Raw genomic sequence first — 25,355 nt, forward strand, 5'->3', positions numbered from 1 at the left:
GGAAGTTTAATAAAGACTTTACTAGAGAAAAGGGATTAGGATGTTGTGATTTTTTTCCTTTCATCAGTTAGGTCTTCTAAGTTGATTTAGTAGTAGAACAATATATATTTTATTATAAAGTACATATAGGTTTATTAAAGTTTAAATGCCATTAAGCTTTCAAATCTTCTGCCATTTTGTATACTGTGTTGATTTGCTTTTATAGATAAGTACTTGAAAGCAATTACAAAGTCAGTAGATTAGAGCTAATATTATAGGTCTGTCTCTTACTGACTTCTCCCAAAATAAAAAAGTGATAAATATCCTAGACAGTTTTTAATGTTAACTTTGCAATCACTAAAAACACATCAACTTATTGGGAAAATGTGTTAATAGCATGGTTTTATGGCCTGGATAAGCTTTATTTGTGAGCTTTCATTTATTTACTTTGCATGTTCAAATATGCCTGTCATTTACCTGGCACTCAAAAACATGTGCATGTTTAACTGGTAACTTGGCTCTCATTAACCTGAACTTATGGTGGTGGACAAACCAGACAGGAAAAAACATGTCTTATTCGTCTTTGTGTCTCCAGTGTTTAGCACAGTCCTTGCTTCTGTTTGTTGAATTGAATTTAGCATTTTAGATAGTCCTCATGGGTAATGAGTTTCTCTCTTTTAGGTTACTAAATTTAGTTTTTTAATGTAACCATTTGAATGTGTAGTCCTCTGATAGTGATGGTGTTTGAATTTGCAATTTTAAAAACCCACTTATCAAGGAACACAAAGATAAAATCTTACGGGGGCTGAATGAGAGAGGCTTCAGGATGTCACTGAGGGACTCTGGGGTGGCAGGATGGGTGAAGTTCAGTACGAAGAGTGAGACTGAGCCTAATGCATTCTCCTCCCAATAGGATGAAGTACCTCCCTTTAGTCCTAATTTAGAAATGAATTTCTGTTTGTTCCAGGCTGCCCTTGAAGTATGCAGAACATTTTTACAGAAAGATGAAGGTGAAGGAGTCATTATGGTGACAGATCCTCCTTTTGGTGGCTTGGTTGAACCTCTGGCTGTTACATTCAAGAAGTTAATTGCTATGTGGAAAGAAGGTCAAAGCCAAGGTGTGTAATTTATTACTTACTGCAAAATAAACATGTATCTAGGTATATACTTCCTGTCAAATATTAGCAGAGCTCAGTGAATCAGAGCACTGATAAAATACACGTCTTGCATTCTCGTCTTTTTTTAAAAATAGGCTTATTTGATAATAACTTTATCATCATGATGCACTTCGTATTATTCTAATCATGTGTTTTAAAAATGGCTCATAGGTAAAGTATTTGTTTGTGGTGGGCATAAGGGGACATTATGAAGAACAGCAGTGAACTGTTGGCATTTCTTCAGTAATTATTTCCTGAATGGCCACTATGTTCCAGGTACTGTTTAGGTGCTGGGAATGGAAGGGTGAACAAGACAGACACTTATCTCTGCCCTCATAGACTTTACATTTCCTCTTCCAAAAGTCTTGCCCAGAACTCTAGGAGAGCACCCAGCCCCTGGTCCACAGCTCTAAACTGTGCCAAGATTTGTGTGGGAAGGTTGGCTGTCCAGTAGCCTAACAGTGGTTATCAGTGTCACATGGATACCCAACCCTAGAACTGGGTTAATGACTGGGGGATATTCAGCTTAAAATGGCTTAGGACTTCAAAGTATTTTATGTAATTATCTAATTAGTCAGTATAATCATTTTTCAGTTTCCAACCTGCAAGTTGATAAATGTAAGAGTGTCAGGAATTTGTGATCAAGCTTCTCCATTAATTGTGCTATATAAATAGTGTGCTTTGGGGACGGGATGCAAATGAAATTTAAAACATGACTCACAGTGCTAAGTATTCCACTTACTTTTGGTTGTGAAGTCTACTTATCAGAGTGGATAAAGTCATTGTTGTTGGGAAAGCAATAAAAAGCTTTGTGAGCTTGAACTGATTCTGCTGCTTATTAACTGCATGAATTTGAACAAATTGCTTAAATTTTGCAGCTTCAGTTTCCGCATCTGTGAAATGAGATTACTATATTAACATCTAACTCCAGGGGTTATTTAAGGAGATAACATACAGAAAGTACCGAGCATTGTACTCAGCCTGTATCAGGTGCTCTGTAATTAATAGCTATGTCCCCTGTCTCTCATAAAAATTAATTTGGATAAAATTGTTCATAAGAATCTTCCATGATTCAGAAAAGATGGATTCACCCTGCAAACTGGCATAGTGAGTTATGGCAGAGCTAAGATTCAGACCTAAGGCCTTCTGCCTTTTGGTCCAGGAGTCCTTCTACCATATCACAACCACCTTTGTGCTTCAAAGTGATGCTCATTTTTTATCTCCCACTTTTTTGGTAATATCTTTGCCTTTACCTAGACTATAGTGATATGCATGTAAAGATAACTTTTACATACCGTGTGTAGCTGCGTTTAGATATAAAAGAATGTTTCCATTGACTTTTGGGAAAGGTCAAGTTGTAAATGGTACTCTGGTAAATCATCCTTTCTTTTGTATGATTTAAATGTATTGAAGGATTACAATTTCTCCCGATACCATATGTTTTTCAGTAACAGCTTTCTACTTTATTTTTTTCTTTAATATCAGTTTCTTATTTTCTTTTCTCTTTTCTTGTGATCCATTAGATAACAGTCACAAAGAACTACCCATATTCTGGATTTTTCCCTATTTTTTTGAATCTCGAATTTGTCAGTTTTTCCCAAGCTTCTGCATGCTGGATTACCAGGTATAGTAAATATTCTGTTTTCTGACATTGTTGGGGAATGGATATTCTGCTTAAATAAATATTCTGATAAGATGATTCATCAATTTTAGTAAATGCAAACACTATAAGCTGTATGAAACACTAAAACTATATCATATGTAACTTAGTGCAGTGGTTCCTAAATGTCTGTAATCTCTAGGGTGCTTATTAAAAATATAGATTCTTAGGTACCAAAATAAACCTACTAAATCAAAATCAGAGGGTAAAGCCCTAAGAAAAAATATTTTACCAAGTTTCCCAGGTGATTCTGAACTGTAGCCAGGTTTTAGACCAAATGATCTGATCTTTCATCATCACCAGAAGATTGTGCAGCACCCCAGGATCATCATTATGAACATGGGTTTTCTCCATTCAGAGGCTGTAGAGAAATAAATTGCTTTTTCTGGTGGGTGGAATGCTATGTACATTTCACTTTGCTGCTCAGAGGATGCCAGGAGCTCTAAGGAGGGGTGTGCCCGAGGTTGTGGTGTGTCAGAGAAGCAGAGATGCTGAGGTGTGGGTGTGCTGATTCAGGGCAGACTGACTGGACCTCCTCCTTTGCATCCTTGTCCTTCACCTTCTGTTTCAATGTCCACTCTCCTGGATTCATTTCCTTGGGTTCTGAGGTTAACGCTGTTGTCGCCATCACTATGTGTGGTCACCAAGTGGGCACTGCTTCCACTTTTGTAATGACATTTTTCTATTTGATTTTTCTGAGCAGTTGACTAGCCTCTGATTAAGGCTTTTCAGCTCTAGAACTGTAACCGTCTTCACTAGTTGTTCCAAGGTAGCACTTGTTTCTTTTTTTTTTTATAGTTGATTTACAATATTGTGTTAGTTTCAGGTGTACAGCATAGTGAGTCAGTATTTTTGCAGATTATATTCCATTATATGTTATTACAAGATAATGGGTATAATTCCCTATAGCACTTGGTTCTAATCTTTCTAGTCTTGAAGATATACACTATTATGAAAGTTATTTAGAAATAATGAAACAGTGTTACCAGAAATGAGGGGACAGATCCTACCTGTGATTCTACCTCACATAGCAAATATTATAATTTTGAGGTACAGTTGACTCTTGAACAACAGGAGGATTAGGGGTGCAGTTGAAAATTGTTGTATAACTTATAATCAGCCCTCTGTATGTGAGGTTTCTCCATATCTGCAGTTTCACATCTGTGGATCCAACCAACTTTGGTTCAGTATTTACTATTGAAAAAAATCCACGAATGAGTGGACCTGCACAGTTCAAACCATGCTGTTCAAGGGTCAGCTGTATTCACATCCAGTCTTTTTAAAAAACACTTTTACATATTTGTAATCATAGAAGATGAATTTGAATTCTGCTTTCTTCATGGTGCCTTATATAAGTGTATATTTTAAAATGTAGCTACATAATCTTATGCTTTTAATAAGTAAATTATTCCATTAATAGGCTATGTTATCATTCTCTTCTTTTTGGACTTAGAGGTTGCTCCCACCTTTAAGGTACTATAAATAACACTGCCATGAACATCTTTTATTCATTTAATTTTTCCATATTTTCCATAACTCCCTTAAAATAAATTTCCAAAACTAAAATAGAATTACAGAAGTTACGTTATCAAATTTAATGGACTTTTTTATGGCTCTTGAATCATATTAATAGTGTCCTTTCCAAAAGTGTGTAGCACAAGTCATTTTAACCTTGACTTCTTGAGCTCTGCTTTAGGCAAATCCATACCATATATCTTCTCAAAGCTGGTTTACTTTCCTTTTTAGGGCATCCAGTTTTCTGTTTCTTATCTGAAGGATGCTTCTAATATGGACATTTGCAATGCAGAGATAGCTGACATATCCTAAAGACGTTAACTAAGTAAACTATTTCTGGTTTCCAGGAGCACCTGCTGCCTTTGACAGTGAATAATCATCTAGTACAATGTTTGGCACGTAGTAGGTGCCCTATACATGTTGAATGAATATTTGAATGAAAAAGAGCACGAACTCTGGAGTTGAAAAGGAACTGGGTTATAATGCTGGTTCTGCCACCTACTAGCTAGGCCTACACATTTTATCTAACTCTCTGAAACTCATCTTACCTGTTAAATGAGCATAGTAATAATATATCTGCTTCATAAGGTTTTAAGAATTATTTGAGATAATACATTAAAAGATTTAGCCTCATCCCTGACACACAGCAAATATAGAAAAAAGGTTATTGCTATTAGCATGGTCGTAACCATCACTATAGTCATCATTCAGATGGCCCCAGAGTGGGGGTAAAACTTTTCTTCAATTTTAATGTCACAAAACACATTATTTTAACTGCAAAACACATCGTTCCTCAGAAAACTGTTTCATCCACATTTAGAGATGAGTTTTCACTGTGGGCAAGAGTTTCAATTGGTGAGGAGGCAAAGAAGGCAGATCCAGAATAAAGCAGATGAGAGCGATTATTAATGTGGAGTAACCAGTTATTGTTTGTTTAGACAGCCTGTGTTACTAGGAAAGAACTTTTGGAAATACTGTAGTTTTAATTTTAAGGACTAGTTCCGAGGTCCAAGCTTAACTGAAAATAATCATATGATTCAGTGCATTGGTGGAAAAGGTTCTAATTAAGCCATGTGTATCAGGGTGAAAAGCAGTCTTTCCAATAAAGAGAAAGCCAACCGTTGAGAAGAAGAATTAGAATAAAACCTGTAAAACAAAAAAAACTTCATTTTTCATGATTCCTACTAAAGATAAGAACACTGCTGCCCATTATATGCTCAGTGGGAGAAACTGATTTTGCCAGATCTCCTAGGGTGTATGTAAACTTTGTTTGTTGTACCTCCCCTTTGATAATTTTTCTACTATTTTTTTTTTTTTTTTATTATTATCCTTTCTGAGCCTTTTGCATTCTTTTTTTTTTTTCTTTTGTTACTTTAACTTCTTTTTGTGGTAATTTTTTTCCTTTTATATTAGCCACCTTCATCAAATGAAAAATTTGAAAGTTTCCTCTCCTCCTTCACAGGTCTTTCCCATAGACCTTGATTAGGCCTTCTTTCTGACTTTGCCTGAGATGATTATAAGCCCCGAAACCACAATGCAGTAAAAAAAAAAAAAAAAAAAAAAAAAAATCACTAAATCTCTTTTTTTGGAAATACTTTTTAGGTAAGAGGAAGGCGGAAATGCTGCAAATCTTCATAAAATATAAATCATGTAGACTCTTCAGTGATAAAGCACTTGATGAGTACAGAATAAAATAGCTATCAAAGACCTAGAAAACCAAGAGCTTTATTAAGGGCAGATTAGAAAGGAAGGATTTGGTAATGAAAAGAAATTCTGATTTAGAGTCAGAAGAAGTTTGAGTCTTAGCACTGCCTTCCAGAAGATTAAATATAATCTTGAGGGAAGTCACTTTATCTTTCCAGGTCTCTGTTTCCTTACCTATAAAATAAAATGACTGAACCAGAAAAGGGATGCCAGATAAGTTTTACTTTTAGACTTAAGCCTGATAAATTGGTAGTGACTTTCTGGAGAATTTGTTGAGAATACCAGGCTCAGTGGCAGAGAGTAGCGTGACTGATTAATGATGTTGCCACAGGGTCAGGGTCAGGGAGTGATGGCATTCAGGTCCTGTATTTACCATATCTGAACTAGATCTTCTCACTTCCCTTCCACCTTGAACATGCTATGATCTCTTGTTTCTGCTTAATCTGGGACATTTGTCTGGATTGTTAAGAGTAGAGATCTTTGCTTTTTTTTAAAGCTGTCTTTTAAAAAATCATCCTGTTTAGAAAACTGTTTTTCGAGTCTGGTTTCATGTTCAGAAATGAAGAGGTTTTGACAGGAATTTCTGAGAAATGATTGTAAATTATAAGGTGACACGTGAAATTCTCAAAATTCAATATACAATAAACATAAAACATTTAATGGATTTGAAGTGATGAGGAATAACACACACACATATATGTATGTGTATGTCTGTGTATATATCTATACATATGATATTTAAAATAAGAGGTTACATGGAATATGGTGTGACTAAAAAACCTTATTGCTATGGTAGAAGTTGATTGATGGAGCTGAAGAGTTCACTTGGAATCTTTTGAATATATTGAAATTAAACAGAACACACTTTAGGGATTTATGAAAATACAAACATGTACTCTGTTTTATTTAAGCTTTGTTTCCTAGCATGATACCTGGAGCATAGTAGGTGCAGAATAATAAATGTTTGTCAACTTGAATGTCTTGTTTTCCATATAACTAGTTTCAGTCTCATGTTGCAGAAGAAATTTGTGTATAGATAAAATTAAAAGTTAGGAATTGCAGAGATTTTGTGCTTTCCCTCATTTCTATACAGTACTTCATCACATTAATCAGTTCCATGGGAGAAATTTTCTATTCGAAAATGCCTCTCATCATCATTGTGAGTGAAATGTCAGGGATAATGATGGGAAAATGGTGTATCAGTTCTACCACTAGTGATACGCAATTTGCAAAATTGTGTTTGCTTTATAGCACTTCCATAGGAGGTTTATTTGTGTGGATGAAGCTATGAAATATGGATGTATGTTAGAGGTTCATTAATTTATCCTAGCAGCATGCATTTTACATACCATATGTTTATAGTTAATTAGCACAACAAACCCACATTTAAAAATAATAATAATCTCAATTAGGTTATGCAAAATCAAGTAATCAACCACCTCCCTGACACACACATTCTCTGACTCCTTAGGTAACCATAAAGAAATTCTTTTTTTTCCCCTCTCTTCCATCTGCTATCTATTATATTGCATGGACTATTCCATTTACTAAAAATCTTTCTAAGATACTCTTTTCCAGCATTTGAAAATCTTCATAAGATTCTCTTGGGAAGAATTTTTTTTCTTATGACACTCATAAATGTTCAAAATATCTTTGTTGAATTTAATATGGTACCATATATTTACTGAATACATAGAGAAGGTGCATTCGGGAAAAATTATGAATTTAAATCATTTTAAAAGAAAACTACTTAAGGTACTATTTTACGGTGATTTTGAAGTAAAATCTACTTTTGTATCTTAGCCTCTAATAGGTAACGTATATTCATAGAATTTTAAAGTTGTAAAGATGCATAGCTTTAACATAGGCTGACTTCCCAATGTAATAATCCTTTCCACTAAATTCATGACAAGCAGTCATCTAGTCTCACTTGAATGCTTTCCCTGAGCAAAGTCCTACAGCCTTACAAGGCAACTCAATTTATTTAATAGCTCTAATCGTTAGAAAATTTTCTCATATGGAGATAAAATATGCTCCCTATTAACTTCTAACCATTGGTCCTACTTCTGTTTTCCGAAGCAATAAAGGATAAGTCTAATTTCTATTCCACATGACACGCCTTCAGTTATAACATAGCTATCAGATCCTCCCAGTCATCTCTTTTCTGAATAAACACCCCCAATCTGTTAAACTATAAGCCCTATTTATTCCCATTACTTTCAATAGAAATGAACTGGCTTTATTAATGTCTCTCTTAAAATGTAGCAGCTGAATGGAGGGCTTCAAATGTGATCTAACTTCGTCTCCTTTCCTTGTTACGACATTACAGTTCTGTGTAAGCTGGCTGTGAGCCTGCACCAGCTCTTACGCCTTTGTGATAGACTGTGGACTCCCCACGTTGGACTGTGCGTGCTCACATGCCGAATGCCCTAGGGCTTTTTTTTTTTTTTTTCTCCCACTGTCTCTCATTTAGCTGAGTCTCCTCATCCTGTACTTATTTTTTTCCCACTGCTGAAGCTTGTTAATCAGTCTTCCTAAATTTGTTCACCTGTAAATCTAGCAGGCATTGGCATAGCCATGGAGAGAGCTTAGGAATCTCCCTCCCATTAAAGGCCTCTCTTTCCATTGTCATCGATTCCTTACATTTTTGTAATTCTCTCATTAAATAGCTACTTTGCAAGTCAGTTCTGTTGTAAATTCTTAAGTGTAACCTTATTTAGAATCTAAAGAATTTATTACAACTTACTTGAAAGTTGCGATCTACCTGTATTAAGCTTATAAAAATCTGATGGTATTCTTGTGGGTCATGTAAAGCAGTGGTTCTCAAACTTTAGTGTGCCAGGAGGACTTGTTAAAAATAACAGATTGCAGGGTCCCACCTCCAGAGTTTCTGTGTTATTAGGTCCTAGGTGGGCAAGAATTTGCATTTCTAACGAAAGCCCAGGCGATGCTGATGCTGCTGATCCAGACACCACGCCTTGAGAATTACTGACCTGAAGATGGATGGACTTAGTGGCCAGGTGGATTCATGGCAGGTTTAAAACCAAATTGAGAATGTACATGGATGATAGGGTGGAGGAGGAGACAGGAGCAAGAAGCTAATAGAAATCATGCTTGTTGGCCTCAGTTTACTTTCCAGATAATCTGCAGAAATGGAAGGTTGAGTTAGGGATCTTGAGGAGAGAGGTAAACATTCGAAATAGTCATCGTGGGGAAAACTATAGTTATAGATGTCCCTCTGCACTCCATCCTTCTATCTGTCTCTACCATATGCCGGGTCCTGAATTTAGTGTTTTACATACATTGTCTCATTTAACTTTCATAATAACTCCAAGGTGAGTATCAGTAACCTCCTTTTCCAGATGAAAATGATGCAAACTTGCCTGAGGTCACATAAAAGTGAGTGGCAGAGCCACTGCCTGGTCCCCACACCTGGCTCTGTCAGAGAGTGATGGTGGAGGGCCACACTGAGGCTGCACTGAGCCTTGGGGAACTGAAAACGGACATGCAGTGAATTTCACAGGCAAAAAATGAAAAGCCCTCTACAAGCTGGCACAGATCATCAAAGGTGGAATGTTTTAATGCCCAAAGCTAAAGTCTTAATTATATAAAAGCCTTTCCTGCAAATTCTGTTGCATTGGAAAGAAGATTAGAGTTGTTTTTTGAATCCTAGGTAACATGAATGTGTCATAACAAATTTTACCTTTTTTATAATGAAATTTTACTCTCATAGAGGCCCCTCTGAGGCTGTTGATGAATAAGTAAACTCTTGCTTTTGAGAACTTATTAAATACTCTGATTTAATTTGTATCTTGGCATCAGTTTGTTCATGTATTGGTAAAAGAATCTTAACGAATGTTGACTCATCTGAGAAATTTTTCCTTTTTAATCTTTCTAGGTAGATTATGATAATCATGCACTTTATAAACATGGAAAGACAGGACGGAAACAGTCTCCTGTGCGTATTTTCACCAATATCCCACCCAACAAAATAATCCTTCCTATTGAAGAAGGGTACAGGTAAGAGAGACCTTGAAATACACAAGTCACTGAAAATAAAGTTCCGTATATCTAACACCAAATGCCTTTCATATTGACTCATGTAGTTCTTTTATTACTTTTAAATTTGGCCTATAATGTTATATTGAATTTAATTTGAATTACACCGAACTTTTGTAACAAATGCCTTGTGAACTTTTATCTACCTTGTGAATCTCAATAAGTATATGCAGCTGATTTCTTCCAGTCTTTCTTTTCTCCTTAGATTTTGCCCTCTGTGTCAACGATATGTTTCTCTAGAGAACCAGCACTGTGAACACTGTAATTCTTGCACATCCAAGGTACAGTTTTCTTTAGAATGTGTTTTTACTCAAACATATTAGTTTTATTTTAGGTCACTAGTTTCATTACATTTGTTTAATGTTATTTTGTTAATATTATAATTTGTATTAATGTATTATCATTTATTAATTATACTTTAATATAATATTTTTTCTCTAATTATAAAGTACAGCAGGCTTTAAAAATACTTAGTTGCCTTCATCATCATTAACAACTATTTGAGTTATTTTTATATGGTACTGTATGACTGCTAAAATTATTAGTGTTTCAAATAAGGCACTAAATAAGGGCTAAATTTTGTTGAGGGCAAAACTAAGGTGTTTCAAATAAGGAATTGAACTATTAGATACCATCACTGTTCTGATGAAGCAATAATTAATAACATGTGCTGTGTATTTACTCCTCACAGCACTAGTAGACAGGGCTTTTTACAGATGAGGAAGGACTACAGGGGACATACCTCCTAGTTATTTTTTTAGGAAGGTGGGATCACCTTTAGGTTACTCGGTTATTTTAACTAAATACAGTCAGAAAGAACATGTGAAGTTTAGTTGGCTGATACGCACATATTATTCTCCAGAGGAAAGGCTATATTTTTATAACTATTGGAAAGTACATTTTTTATAACTTTATAATTATATTACTGGTTATACTGGTTTTTAACTATGGTAACACATCTGATTATATATTTCCAATTAGTTTAGATATTATCTGTATTCTTCATTAAAAAAAATTATGCTCAGATCATACAAAGTACAAAATGAGGAAAACAAAATTTTATTATTTAGAGATGCACACATAAGTGGAAAAAATAAAAACAAGGAAGTGACCATCACAAAAACCAAGATAGGTGTTTCTCAGTGGGGAAGGAGGAATGCTGGGTTGGGAAGGGGCATGTGGGGAAGTGTCTAGAGTACTGATGGTATTGTCTCTTGACTTGTTGGGTTCATCAGTGTTCACTTTATAATACTCATTAAACTGGACATATGCATCTCATGTACTTTTTTAGGTATGTTTTATTTCACAGTTTTTAAATTACCCAAATAGTAACCTCTAGCCTTCTAAATTACATTAAGTTCTCAAATATGAATGTTATTAAGGATTATACCAGCTAGACACATTAAAAACTATGAATCATTAATTCTCTTGAAATTTTCATTGAGTCCTTCTTTACGCAGATTGGGTTGCTCGATCTGGAGTGGACTTTCAAGATCATTTAGATAAATCCTCCAGTTTTAGAGTTAAGGAAATTGGGGCCCATCAAGGAGGCGTTTGAGTTGAGTAGAGAAATGCATAAATTAAAATCAAAGTATTTAACGGTAAAGCCCAGGAAAGTGAGAAATAAGGAATGAATAATTTACATAGATTTTAATAAGACATTTTAATTTTTAATTGTGGAAATTTGATTTTTAGTGACAAGTTAAACAATTTAAAAATTGTTTTTGTAGGATGGCAGGAAATGGAATCATTGCTTTCTCTGCAAAAAGTGTGTAAAGCCTTGTAAGTATTTAGACTTAGTGTTTGAGATCTTCTGAAAATATTTGACTTTTTCTTCATCTAAATAGGATTTTTATTTAACTATTTACAAAAGAAAAAAATAATATAGAGACTTGCATTAATTTACTTGCTTTTTAATTTTTACACTTGCCAAAATGTACTTTCTCTCCTTCAAAGAGAGACATGACTTTACCCTGTTTCAGTGTTGCATTTGCTTTGGCTTGTTTCAACAGGGTTTTGTATCACTCAGCCGGCCCCCATTTTGTCAGTGGCTCTAAGCTCATGACTCATGGCAGAAGGGCTGAATTTGTTGCCATGTATCAGAAAGAAGTTAGCTGGTTTACATGGGATTCCAACCTCTTAACCTTGGCCTCTTTAGCCAAATTATAATTAGCTATGCAAAGCAATCACAATATTTGAAGTAAACACTATTCACGCTTCCTTATCATAAAGGTTAATCAAATGAAAAATTATATTAAATGAACCTCTTCTAATACCTAATTTTTATTTTACAGCCTGGATCCACTGTAACATTTGCAATCACTGTGCTCTTCCAGATCATTCTTGCATGGGCCCTAAAGATGGCTGCTTTATTTGTGGTGAATTAGATCATAAACGGAGTACTTGTCCTAACATCTCTACATCTAAGAAAGTTAACAAGTTAGTTGAATTATTTACTAGAAAAAATTTTCCTTGTTTATTTGTACGGAGCAATCCACAGAAGTACACAATAATCAGAGGATCCAGAAATGCTAAATTAATTGTTGCTTTCACTGTTAGGTATTGTTTGCATAGATGGGGAGAGGGAGGATATGAAGGTGAGTCAAAGAGCTTAAAATTTTACAGGTAAGGCATGAAAATAACCAAAATATAAGGTAGAAAGTGACTAACTTCCTATATATTTGTGTAATATAGCTGTGTAATTCAGAGCAAAGTTATACCAATGACAATAGTATATTTAGAAAAACTATTGGTATTTCAACTGGGCTAACTTGAATGTTACACATTTCTCCTTTTAAACTGAAGGGATTATAGCTATTGAGTCCTCTTGTTTTACTGATGTGAAAACCAGATAGCCAAGTTTAATATTACATGACCGTTGAGATCAGGATAAAAATTTTGAGCTATCATATGACTTGTGATGAAAAAAAACATCTATTATTATTAGAAGTATCTGATGGTTTAGTAGCTACTTGTGATTGTATTAGAATTCTTTTCCATTTGTTTTTTTTTGGTCAGTAGAAATTATTTTTTTCCATTAAAGCCCAGCCATTTGAATTCTGCCTAGTATTTAAACTACCTTTTCCATTACTTTTTATCAAATTTACTTTAAATAATTATTTCCACTAAGTAATCTAGGGTAGAAGTGGAATTTTAAAAATTAATTAAAGAGGTGTATTGAAGAGTATTATATTTTTTTATAAAGCTTTAAGAATATAATACAACCTAATAAAGGATTGATCTGGGGTTGTTGCACTATTACAATGTAATTCTGCTTGCAAACAACATGCTTAGCCTTTGATTCTGTGATCTTATGACACGTGGAAAATGAATTTGCATTTTGATAATACAATGTAGGCTCTTTATTGGTTCTTAAATAGCCCTGACTAGTCTATTTGATAGTAATATGTTGTTTTCATTGAGGGAAATCATGTAGTATCTCTTAGTACTAGATTTTATCAATTTTAATTCAAGACCAAATTCCTTAGGATGTGGTATACCTGATAGTTCTTAAATAGTATCACTTTCTTCTCTTAGAGAGGACTCCTAAACTGTGAACAGTGATCTTCAGATATTGCTTTCAAAAAAATTTTACAATGAAATTGACAGTGCAAAATTTTTTCTTTATAATAGTAAAAAATAATCTTAATAGCTTTTTTAGCATATATGGCATAAAAGATCTTTTCATCTTATATGTTTTATAGTTGTCATGTTAATTTGGTTTTCCTTGGTATTCATTTTCCTTTGGTTGTGATCTGGAATGGTGCTGGCTCCCTCTTGTGGTTAGAGCTCATTTTATCAGTTACATAAATACCTATAATTTAGAGGACAAATACTAGGTCAATTTATTTTTAAGGCAAAATAAAACAATCAGTTTATTATACTCAGTTTATCACTGTTGAGAGACTTTATCTCTGGGAAGTTTTATTTATTCATATTACAAATGAATATTTTCTGTTTTTGTTTACTGTATCGTCTAGTGAAATCTGGTTCATGTTTAGTTCTTCTTCTGAGTGGACAAACCAAATAAAATTTGTTTAAATTTTGTATACAGACATGCATAGCTTCATTGACTTTGCCATCAAGAGATTATACTTCATTAAATTTGCTAAATCATCACTTATCAGGACATTATCCTACTTTTAAAAAATGGCTGGAGGGAAAGGAGATTTATGTAACATGCACAAAACGGTATAAAGATGACTGTTTTATTTTGAACTTATAGGATACCCCAGTCCATGGTGAAAAACCTAAACATGGAAAAATATAAAATTGCCAAGCAAAATTCTGAGTAGTAGTCATGTGGAGCTACTAATAATAGCTAATATTTATTTATTAATTACTATATGCTTAGCATTTTACATACCTGAATAATTTATAGTAGAGTATGTAGTATCAAGGTAATTCAGAACACAGTTTCCTGAATCAAACTAGTTCTGCCACTTCCTCATGGATGATTTCATAGCCTCTGTTTCTTCCCCTAAAAAAAATTGGGGGGAAGGAAAGGGAAGGGTGACATCTGCCTTGTCTCAGTCTCCCAGCTCCTTGAAGTCAAAGACTGTGTCCATTCATTTTTGTATTCCCAACACTTAACATATATACTGAATGAACAAAAAGAGAGGCTGAGTTTGGTCCACTAGGAGATTATATACTGTTTATGAAGCTCCTTTCCCAGGTTTTGGTCCTGGGACGATCAAGAAGACGCGTTTCCCTAGGACTCGTGGTTTAGGAGAAGTGAATCTAACAATTGATATTGCTGGGCAGCCATGGAAATGCCCAGGTTTGCCACTACTGGCAGCCCCAGCCCATCCCTTCGTTCATGATATAAATGGCATGATTCTGCTAGCTTGGAGAAAGTGAATGGATAGACCAGTAATCTTCCTCAGCTATAGATTGCCTGTAATGTAGTTCAGAGAGCACCTGAAACAAAGGATCTGGGTTTTTTGTTTTTTTTTTTCTGGTGTGATTTAATGTTTTTTAGAGAGTGGGTTTCAACTTGTTCATTTTTTTAAAAAATATCTTTATTAGAGTATAATTGCTTTACAACGTTACGTTAGTTTCTGCTGTACAACAAAGTGAATCAGCTATACATATACATATATCCCCATATCCCCTCCCTCTTGAGCCTCCCTCCCACCCTACCTATCCCATCCCTCCCTATCCCATCCCTCTAGGTCATCACAAAGCACGGAGCTGATCTCCCTGTGCTATGCAGCAGCTTCCCACTAGCTATCTATTTTACATTTGGTAGTGAATGTATGTCAGTGCTATTCTCTCACTTCATCCCAGCTTCCCCTTCCCACCCTGTGTCCTCAAGTCCATTCTCTACATCTGCATCTTTATTCCTGCCCTGCCACTAGCTTCATCAGTACCGTTTTTTTTAGATTCTATATATGTGTGTTAGCATAAGTTATTTGTTTTCCTCTTTCTGACTTACTTCGCTCTGACAAACTCTAGGTCCATCCCTCTCATTACAAATAACTCAATTTCGTTCCTTTTTATGGCTGAGTAATATTCCATTGTATATATGTGTCACATCTTCTTTATCCATTCATCTGTCGATGGACATTTAGGTTGCTTCCATGTCCTGGAAGTGTGTTGCAGTGAACATTGTGGTACATGTATCTTTTTGAATTATAGTTTTCTCAGGGTATATGCCCAGTAGTGGGATTGCTGGGTCGTATGGTAGTTCTATTTTTAGTTTTTTAAGGAACCTCCATACTGTTCTCCATAGTGGCTTCAACTTGTTCATTTTGAAGCTAGTCTTCAAGAAGAGACCACAAAATGTGGGCATCCTGTATGGCACTTGTCAGGACTTTTAGATCTACTGAGGAAAGGAAAATTAGCTGTAGGACTATAAGATGGGCCTCTTTAAGCCTTTTCAGTTTTTTCCATTGTGCTATTTCATTTTTCTACCACTGCTAACTGCCAGTGTATTGGTCTTTTTTCTGAAAAATGTAATTCAGGGATTTGGAGATTGAAGTGCTGAGTTGAGCAGTACAGATGTACCAAAAAAAAAAAAAAGAAAGAAAAACCAACCAAAAAACCTCCCAACTCATTGGCCTGACTATTTACTTCTGTGGTGTGTTTGTCCTGAATAGATTGTTCTAAATCTGTAGTCACCATCTTTCAAAGAAATTTCTTTTCTCAAACATTTTGCTTGGTCAGGACTCTATCTCCTTGTTAGTATGGTTAGGATTCTGAGGATTTATGCTTATAATACAGTAAATTCTTTCCCTCTGTTTTCTTATTTGGTTAGCTAGTTAATTAAACTTCAACATAATTACATAATTCACTGTGCTCATTCTACAAAATAATTTAGCACCTTGTTTTTCAGAGCTGTCAGAAAGCAGAAGCAAAGAAAGAGCAATAAGATGAAAATGGAGACCACTAAAGGACAGTCCATGAATCATACATCTGTTACAAGGAAGAAGAAAAGAAGAGAAAGAGCTCATCAATATCTTTGCTCTTAAATGTCCAGTGGCTGGCGAATAAGAAAGATTTATAGTCCAACCTTTGATGCCATTTTCTGAAAGTGCCTCACTGGACTTAAATTCTGTCGCTTTCAAAGGTATGCACCTCTCTAAGCTTGAAAGTAGGCAGGTGGTATTTGCTGGTTTATAGACCTCCTCACCCCCAGCAGCCCCTCTGGAGACCTGGGGAGTTGTTCCATCCTTAGCTGGTTTGCTAGCTCTCAGTGCCTTTTTTCTGTCTTTAAATCTCTTCCAGTCGTATTATTTTAGCCTCTTTTATCTGAAAAATGGGCATAAAGCGTCCTTTTGCAGGAAGAAAGAAGAAAATGAGAATGAAAACCTGAGGTTTTGTTTACATTGAACATGAGTATAAGTTCGATATTTTAAATATTAAAGTATTGTACAGTGGCTTAAACCCCACTTGTAAAGAGAAATACAATGTATAATTTTTTTTTAGACAGAATCTGAAGATGATGGAAAGAATTTTGACAAAGGCAGTCTAAAGATATAAAGATTATGATTATGGTTACATTATTATTATTAAATATTTATTTTTCAAATACTTTTTGCAGTTGTCCTTTGATGGTATAGAATCACCTAAATGTTTGTTGAATGATTGAGGTATTTAGAATTATGACTTGCTCTGTCCTCTTCGTGTCTCTTAACCTAGGCAATACGTTTCTCTCTTTGTAAAAGTAGTAGCAGAAGGCAGGATATTTTGGTGATCCTCATTCCTATTCTAACACTTCCTGGTTGTATGTCCTTAGCCAGGTCATTCATTCTCTAGAAGCTACTGTTTCTTCATTATTATAATGGGGACAATAATAGTTAGACCTCAGGTTTGTTTGTGGTGAAATTAAATGAGGCACATGCCCCTGGCTCTCAGTTCTCCTGTTACCCGTGAGAAACGTTAACAAATGAAGATGGCTGCGGAGCACTAATGGTAATCACCGGGTGGTCAGGTATTGTAGCAGGGAAGGGAGTAGTTTGAACAAACAGTTCATTATCTCCTTAAGACTTAGTAGTTTAGAATGGCTTGCATTTGCACAGTGACTTTTCTCTCTTTCCCAAATGACTGCTTTAGAGCAGGTTTGGAGGCATCTCTGCTTGGGCTTAGCTAGCCCTGAGAGTAAAGGTTGAAGAACTGTACTCCATCTGGTATTTAAATTCCACCTGGTATTTAAGTTAGGATGGTTTGTTGCCTGATGTGGAATACGCACATGTGGCCCTGATCAGTGTGGTCCTGGTAGATCAGGCTATATCAAAAGATGAGCTAAGCTCCTGGACTTAACAAGCATCAGAAAACTCTTCTCTTGCCCCCTTTTTAACCTGGGTTCCTGTGGTGACAGGAGGGGCAGATTTTGAGGTGATTGGATGAGATATGAACCTGGTACAATCATTGTGAGAGTTCCCCTCTCTGATTCAGGCATCGATGTGGACATTGCCTGACTTCCATGGTGTCCACGATACCGTGGTTAAAATCTATTGAAATCTCCCCAGAAACTCAGACAGCTGAGGGACCATGACTGCTGAAGAATTGGGTCCTGATGGCCAATGGTTTTTATCATCACCATATTTTCTTAGTTTTAAGATACCGTCGATTGTAAAATGCATTTTCGATGTAATCATAGCTTTTCAGGGAGAAAACACCTTTATCTCATTAATTGTATATATTAAATTTTAGATGTATCTTTTTTCAGAAATATTGAAATGTGAAAAAAATGTCCATCTTAGTATTGAGCAAATAGGGTATTACTTATAATCAGGAATTTTGTACTTAAAAACTTTGTTACCTCCTTAGAGAGTTAAAAATAGGAAATTTGATGGTTCTGTTCAATTAATACTAATTTTAAGGACTTAATCTCTTTCTTTTCTCAGAGGATAAACTAATAGAATGTAAAAATGTCTCTGGGAGGTAAAGTGTGATGGGAGATGAGGTCATTTGTTCTAATTAGAAATCTGCCTATCTGAACATTAAGATACTTACTCAAAATAGCAATAGAAGAAAATTCCTGAAATTTGACAGATAAAACTTTCTAAGCTTTTTAAAAGGACATTTTTCTTAAATAACTACAGCTAAATTTCATTCTACTTCTTGTTTATATTATAAAATGTAATGAAATACAAAGTTACTTTGTAAAGGCCCTGGATGATCAGATTTCAGTTTTTTATCCTACATTTAGTCTGATATTTAGACTAATTTATTTCTCCAGTACACCCCAATCTTTTCATCCTATTCTCTTCTTTCTGTTTGGAATATTTCCCTCCATACAGCTGTCTGTTAAAGTCTTATGGAGCCTTTAGGCCCTGGCCCAAGTCCCACTCTCTCCTGGGAAGCCTCATGTGAGTCCCTGATAGCAGCCAGTACCTTCCTCTCCAAACCCCTTCCTATTCTGCGCCACATTTGAGGCACTTTTCATGTATTATTCTGTGATTATGTTGACAGATTCTGTTTCCCCGAAAGGTTTCAGTTTCTTCAGGTCAGTACCCACTTCTTATACTTTCATGTCTTTCTTATGTATTGTAGGTGCGCAGTAAAAAGTTGATGAAAACATGGAATTTTCTAGAGGTTTTCAGGTGGTAGGTGTATTCATTTGCTAGGGCTGCCATAACAAAAAATCACAGACTGGGTGGCTTAAACAGCAATAATTAACTTTCTCACAGTTCTGGAGCCTGGAAGTCCAAGATCAAGGTGTCTGCTGATTCAGTTCCTGGTGAGATCTCTCTGCCTGGCTTGCAGATGGCACCTTCTCACTGTGTCCTCACATGGTCTTTCTTCTATGTGTGTGCATTCCTGGTGTCTCTCTGTGTCCAAATTTCCTCTTTGTATAAGGATACTAGTCAGATTGGATTAGGGCCCACCCTAATGGCCTCATTTTACTTGTCATCTCCTTTTAAAGGCCCTGTCTCTAAATACAGTTGCTCTCTGAGGTACTGGGAGTTAGGACTTCAACATGCAGATTTGGGGAGACACAATTCATTCCCTAACAGTAAGCATGCCTAAGATATGGAGAGGACTTGCTTTTTTCTCTTTCTTAGAAGGACTGAAAAAAGGAAAACAGACCTAAACAATATTGGGAGGAATTCAGAGCCAACAGGAGGACTATCCCAACACTGAGGGTTTAAATGTTGGGATGTGCTATGTGAGCAAGATTGGCAGCCTTATCTGGAAGTCTTTAAACTTAGAATAATTCAGCTTTCAAGGTTATTTTAAGAAAAACACTTAAGTTGATTTCTGCCCTTTTCAAAGCAGTTTGTAAAATACTAGGCATCTGGGAGAAGCTTGACTATAGGCAGACATCAGAGAAATATTGTGGGTTTGGTTCCAGACCACCGCAATAAATTGAGTATCTCAGTGAAGGGAGTTGCATGAATTTTTTGGTTTCCCAGTGCATCTGAAAGTTACATTTATACCACACTGTAGTCTGTTAAGTGTGCAGTAGCATTGTCTAAAAAAAAAAAATCCACATACCTGAATTTAAAAATACTTTATTACTAAAAAATGCTAAACATCATCTCATAACACAGAGATGCCACAAACCTTCAATTTGTAAAACAAACCACAATATCTGCGAAGCACAATAAAACAAGATATTTAATTTTTAAATATAAAATCACAGCCTATAAAAGGTCCTTCCTTGTCTGATACCACCTCCTTCGTGATGTCCTTGTTGGTGTGTCCAGTGGAACAGTACGTCTCTTACCAGTGAAATAAAAATAGGTGTGTGTTTGTGTGTCTTTTCATTTCTACTTCTTTTCAGGTACTTAAATCATGCCCTGCATTAGAACAACTCTTTGTGCTTGTTTCCCCCATGTAGATTAGAAACTCGGTGATGGCAGGGGCCTGTGGACATCATCGTGAATGTTCACTGGCTCCCAGAGCTGTGTCTTGCACACGGTGATATCAGAGACAACCAGTTGCAGTATGCATGGCCTCATTCCTCCTCCCACAAGCCTGGGAAGCAGGCGCCCAGGCTAACACCGTTCTCCACCCTCCAAGTAGAAGCTGCTCCTAAATATGGACCGGGTGAATGGAGATGGCCACTTATGCCCCCAAACCCAACTGTGCCGCCTGACAGTAAGACGCTAATACACTTAGAGCTGCCCGAGGAAGAAAAGCTTTAAAAAATGCAAAGGAAAGTCCAATTTGACCTACTTGATGCGGTTTTAATTGGAACATTAGGACATGGGTTAAATTACTTGAGGGTCAGCTAGAAGGTCACTGCAAAAAAGTGAAGATAAGAACTCTACTATTTGATTTCAAGTGACTTAGTATAAATGTTAACTCAGCAAGACTGGGGGAAAAAAGCACCAAAAGTAAGCAAGCAGATCTCAGAGATCTGAGGGGTGAGTTTTATCCCATTAGCTGGACAGTCACAAGATTCTCACACTACTGTGTTGCTTAGTACCCCTGCAGACTAGCAGTGTGACATCCGGTGATCTCTAAGAAACGAAGGCTGATTAGATGGGCCAGCTTCTTCATCTGAAAATGTGGAGGTGAGGAATGGGAGAAAACTAGAGGTAGACAGCCTAAACATTCCACATGCTTAAAGAGGACAAAAGGAAATAAAAGTTGCTGCCTGCTAACTTTACAATTAATACATGAGCCAGGTGAGTCAAATAAAATGAAAAGTAACTCTAATTCTACCACCCAGACATAGCCACTGTCACACTTATGTGTGTGTTCTTCCAAAGATAGTTTGTGTAAAAGCTATATAGACACTCTAAAATTTCCCCCACAAAAATGGAATTATTAAAATATACTGTTTGTAATCCTCTCCTTCTCATAAACATGTTGTGAACATCAATTTATACCTATAACAACAGTTATTATTCTTCAGCATGCATGTACTGTATTTAATCAGTCTCTTATGGTTGGACATCTAAGTTGTTTGCATTTTTCACTAGTGTAAACAACTCTATGGTGAACGTACTTATACTCAAATCTTATTTCCTTAAGGTAAGTTCCTATACATACAAATACCGGTTCTGTAGCTCTTAGAACTTTTTTCCCAGATGGGAGTCACATGAGTTGGTCTCCGAACAGCAACTGAAGTGGTCGTGGGAGACAAGCAATGCACCACGAACTGACAGTCTAGACCCACGTCTCCCAGACGCACTTCAAACGTACAACCACCCTTTGAGTAGTAATGATTGATTGTCATATTGAACACTATGGATGGGCCGCTTCGCCACCATCATTCCCACCCGTTCCGTTGTGTGCCTGCTGTGGGATTTGGGGGAGGGTTGACTGACATCCGCTCCAGCTTTTGGGGAGGATTTTTATTGGGCATAATTCCATCCCCTTTACCTGCGAGTGATTTCAGCAAGGCTCAGGATAGGGGCTGGTCTAATTACAACGCCAGCTCAGTACTTTAGTCTTGTGACTGGTGAAGAGATGCTCATTCTTCCTTCTGAATGAGGAAGCCTGTAGCTCCAGGTGCTGTCGGCAGTCTTCCAGCAACCACATGGGGAGCCGGCCTTACGGTAGCGCACACCTTCAGCTGGGTCCCTGGTGACGCCAAGTTGCTGGATCTAGTCTGCCCTGAAGTTGGCCCCATGACTGGACTTGTAATTTACATGAGCCGACACATTCTAGTTATTACTTGTGCCACTGCAACCATGGCAGGGCAGAGAGATTCTATCACTAACATTTATTTTTTTCCAGCAAATCCAGTTAATTTGCTTATTTTGTATGTTTCACTTATTTTATGACTTCAAAATAGGCCTCTCAAAATAACAGCCTTTCCACCTGGCCTAGATCAGTCACATCCCACACAACTCCATCTTCCATCCCTGTACACTGTGCGTCCCACATCTCTGCTCAGGCCCTGACCTTTCCCCTTCATACCTGCCTTTTCAGCTGCCTTTTGTCCATCACAGACGGATTTTCACACCACACCTCCACCCGGACGTAGTCCTCACTGAACTCCTTTGCTCTGGTCTACTTTCCCTCCCTTCCCCTCATGCTTCCCTCATATCCCACCCCACCCAACAACAACCAGTTCTCTACTCCCTGAGTCTGTGCACCCAAATATCCCAACCTGTCTTGACTACTCCCTTGCTTTCATTCCCCCGATCTAATCAATAATCTGTTCTTGTTATCCTACTTCAGAAATGTCTCTGGAATCACCTCCTGCAACCCCCCTCTCTCCTCCCCCGCCTCTGCCCAACTAGTCTTCCTTTCTAACCCATCATCAGCCTTGGCACAAGAATTAAGGTCTTGCATGACCGATGAACCAGTGTGATGCCGTCAACAACACGCCCCTCCGCCAACAACCTCTGTTCTCAACTTCCTGCCTTTCAGAATCCAACCCCACACCGTTATAACATGTGGAAAGGTGCTATCGGTGTGAGCTAGCCCAAGGGGTGTAGTGATCAAAGAAACAGCCTAGCTACCAAAAAGTTATTTCAAAAGAGCCAGCCACTGCATTTTCTTTTCAAGCACTAGGAAGAGGATAGATTAGATATAGACATATACATCGTGGGAATTCTTAAAGTCTATTTTCTCTTCATTTCCCTCACCCCTTTCCCACTTTCCACTCTGCACATTTGTATCTCCTGTCCTTGCCTTCTTAAAAAGCACCAATGCCTGATCCCTGGGCCTTTCCCCCTTTTCCTTTTGATCCTGTGCCACATAAGCACAAGTAAACCAATTTGACAAAGCAGTGTTTTCCTTAGAGAATGGGGAAGGCAAAGAAACTGAGTGGGTAAAGCCAAAGTCTCCTTTATGGGGCAGTGAGAAAAAGAAAAGGCTGGAAACACCGTGTGTTAATAGCTCTTGTCCTATGGCTACTTTGGATCATTTCCAGTAACAATCCCTGCCACCCACTCCCACTGACACGCATGAGGTGCTATGGCCACATCTGGAACTCACACCTATGCTGTTTCCTGTGTTGTTATACACGCCTTCTGGGTAATTCATACTCTTCTGTGAAGGTTTCATAATATGCAGGTAGTTACTCTCTCCTGTCTTGTAGCACTGAGTGTATAGTTCTATTAACAGTCCTTTCCATGTGTTGTATGAGGGTTCATATTCAGGATAAGTTTCAGGAAAATGGGCATTAAGTTTTCATAAGATTGTTAAGGGGATAAAGATATTGGACCCCCACCATGTAGATTATCTATTGCCACCTGTTGGAGGATGGAGAAGATATCTTGAGATCAGACTATGAGGCAGGCAGCTATTATATAATCCATGGATCCGCTTATCCGGTAACTTACAGGATGGGATCAAGCAGACAACGGTCTGGAAGCATTCACAGCTGCACTCGGCATCGCCGAAGGACCACTGGGACAATATTATAGTTCACCTAGAGAAACAGGAAGTGCATTCGTTAAGTCAAGATTTATGAATGGGTAACTAGTCTTGTGGGTGCCAGGAATACGTCAGGGAAGGTCTTCGTCATTGCTTGGGGACTAACAGAGCATAGAGACCACCTGGTCCTAATGATTACTAAACAATTATCTATTAACTACAATGCCCTTGACAGAGAAGTGATTTACCGCACAGTACAGTCCTGGGTAGGGCAGTGGAAGGACGGGAGGAACTGTACGTGCCCAAGGTGGCATCAGTTGTGCTAACAATCACACACCACCCCAGAACATTAAATAATACCCAAAAACGCATTTCATGAATAACAAAGGCAAGTCCATTCTCACCTTAGGATATTGCCTGTGGATGAATTTGGGGGACATGCTAAATTGTTTGCAGAAAAAGCAAGGGAAAAAGCCCATCTCAGGAAGCAGGGTAAACATCAGGAGTCACAAATCGCCTGGCACAAAAGAGTGCCTCGAATATTTGTTGCTGAATGAATTAGTCTACCTCTGTCACCTTCGTCCCAGGGGCTAGATCCAGACAGAGGGCAGGAAGACGGGGCTTGTTGCAAGTTGAAGATCCTGCCTCCTTTCTACTTTGAACAAGTAAAAGAAGTGAAAGGTAGATGGCTTTCTACCACAGACTTTAACATCAAGAATCACAGGATGATACTGTTACATTCTCTTAACCAGGTTCATAACTTGTGGAAACTTTTAAACAAGTTAACACATTTAAATGTGTAACAAGAAGCATCAGATGGGCTCTGATTCACATAACCCGCCAGGCTGACCTGTGAACCTTACAGGGCAGAGCCTCTGTCCCGTGCATTTGTGTAGCTCAGGCTCCTTCACATAGTAGATGCTCCAATAGCTACGGGACAAATCCTGGCTGAGCCCACAGTCCTCATTTATTATGGTGGGGGCTACTACTACTACTAAGTTGTAGGCATGGAATAAAGAATCAAGATATTTGCCTATGTCAGAGGTTTTAGAGTAGGACTCTCCTACCTTGGCTGCAAAGTGGCAGCACCTAGAGCGTTTTAATAAATATTGGTCCCATTCCGTATTAATTCTCTTTTAATCGGTCTGGGGTGCTGCCTGGGCAGGGGGTTTAAAAAAAAAACCCAAAAAAAACCTCTCTACTGAGCACCCAGGGCTGAGACCCACTGGTTCAGAGACCCACTGGTTCAGCAACTATCGAAGAGGTTCCGGCGGTTCGAGACCGCGCCTCTGTGCTCTCGCGAGGAAGTCCGGCTACCGGAAGTGCCCGGAGCGCGCGCGCAAGCGCGCGCGCGCGTGGCGGCATCGGCAAACGCGCTGGGGTAGAACGGGAGGTAGAGGCTGTCCGGGTTGCGTTGGCTGCCGTGGGGCATCTAGCAGGTACCGCCACCATCCGGGCTCTGTGCGAAGGGCCGGGGGCGGAGGCGGCGCCGGCGTCGGGCCCGGGCAGGGCGGCCCCGGGGGGCCCCTGCCGGCCTCCGATTAGGGGTG

General features: G+C 37.7%; 2 protein-coding genes across 4 annotated transcripts in view; both read left to right on the plus strand.

Annotated features, from left to right (window-relative positions):
• Positions 1–17,067, plus strand: part of ZCCHC4 (zinc finger CCHC-type containing 4) — a 46,903-nt gene extending 29,836 nt beyond the window's left edge. For all 3 annotated transcript variants that reach the window (XM_061191288.1, XM_061191289.1, XM_061191290.1), the window contains 7 exons: positions 947–1,097; positions 2,660–2,760; positions 9,914–10,035; positions 10,280–10,355; positions 11,805–11,856; positions 12,369–12,513; positions 16,412–17,067. In XM_061191288.1, coding sequence (XP_061047271.1) covers positions 947–1,097; positions 2,660–2,760; positions 9,914–10,035; positions 10,280–10,355; positions 11,805–11,856; positions 12,369–12,513; positions 16,412–16,547 — 783 coding nt within the window. In that variant the 3' untranslated portion in view covers positions 16,548–17,067. The remainder of the gene's footprint in view (positions 1–946; positions 1,098–2,659; positions 2,761–9,913; positions 10,036–10,279; positions 10,356–11,804; positions 11,857–12,368; positions 12,514–16,411) is intronic.
• An 8,063-nt stretch (positions 17,068–25,130) lies between these two features.
• Positions 25,131–25,355, plus strand: part of ANAPC4 (anaphase promoting complex subunit 4) — a 41,427-nt gene continuing 41,202 nt past the window's right edge. Inside the window, exon 1 of the mRNA XM_061191291.1 lies at positions 25,131–25,244. The gene's annotated coding sequence lies outside the window, so the exon portion shown is untranslated. The remainder of the gene's footprint in view (positions 25,245–25,355) is intronic.

Source organism: Eubalaena glacialis, chromosome 5 (assembly GCF_028564815.1).
Source record: "Eubalaena glacialis isolate mEubGla1 chromosome 5, mEubGla1.1.hap2.+ XY, whole genome shotgun sequence".
In the NCBI taxonomy this organism is placed as follows: domain Eukaryota; kingdom Metazoa; phylum Chordata; class Mammalia; order Artiodactyla; family Balaenidae; genus Eubalaena; species Eubalaena glacialis.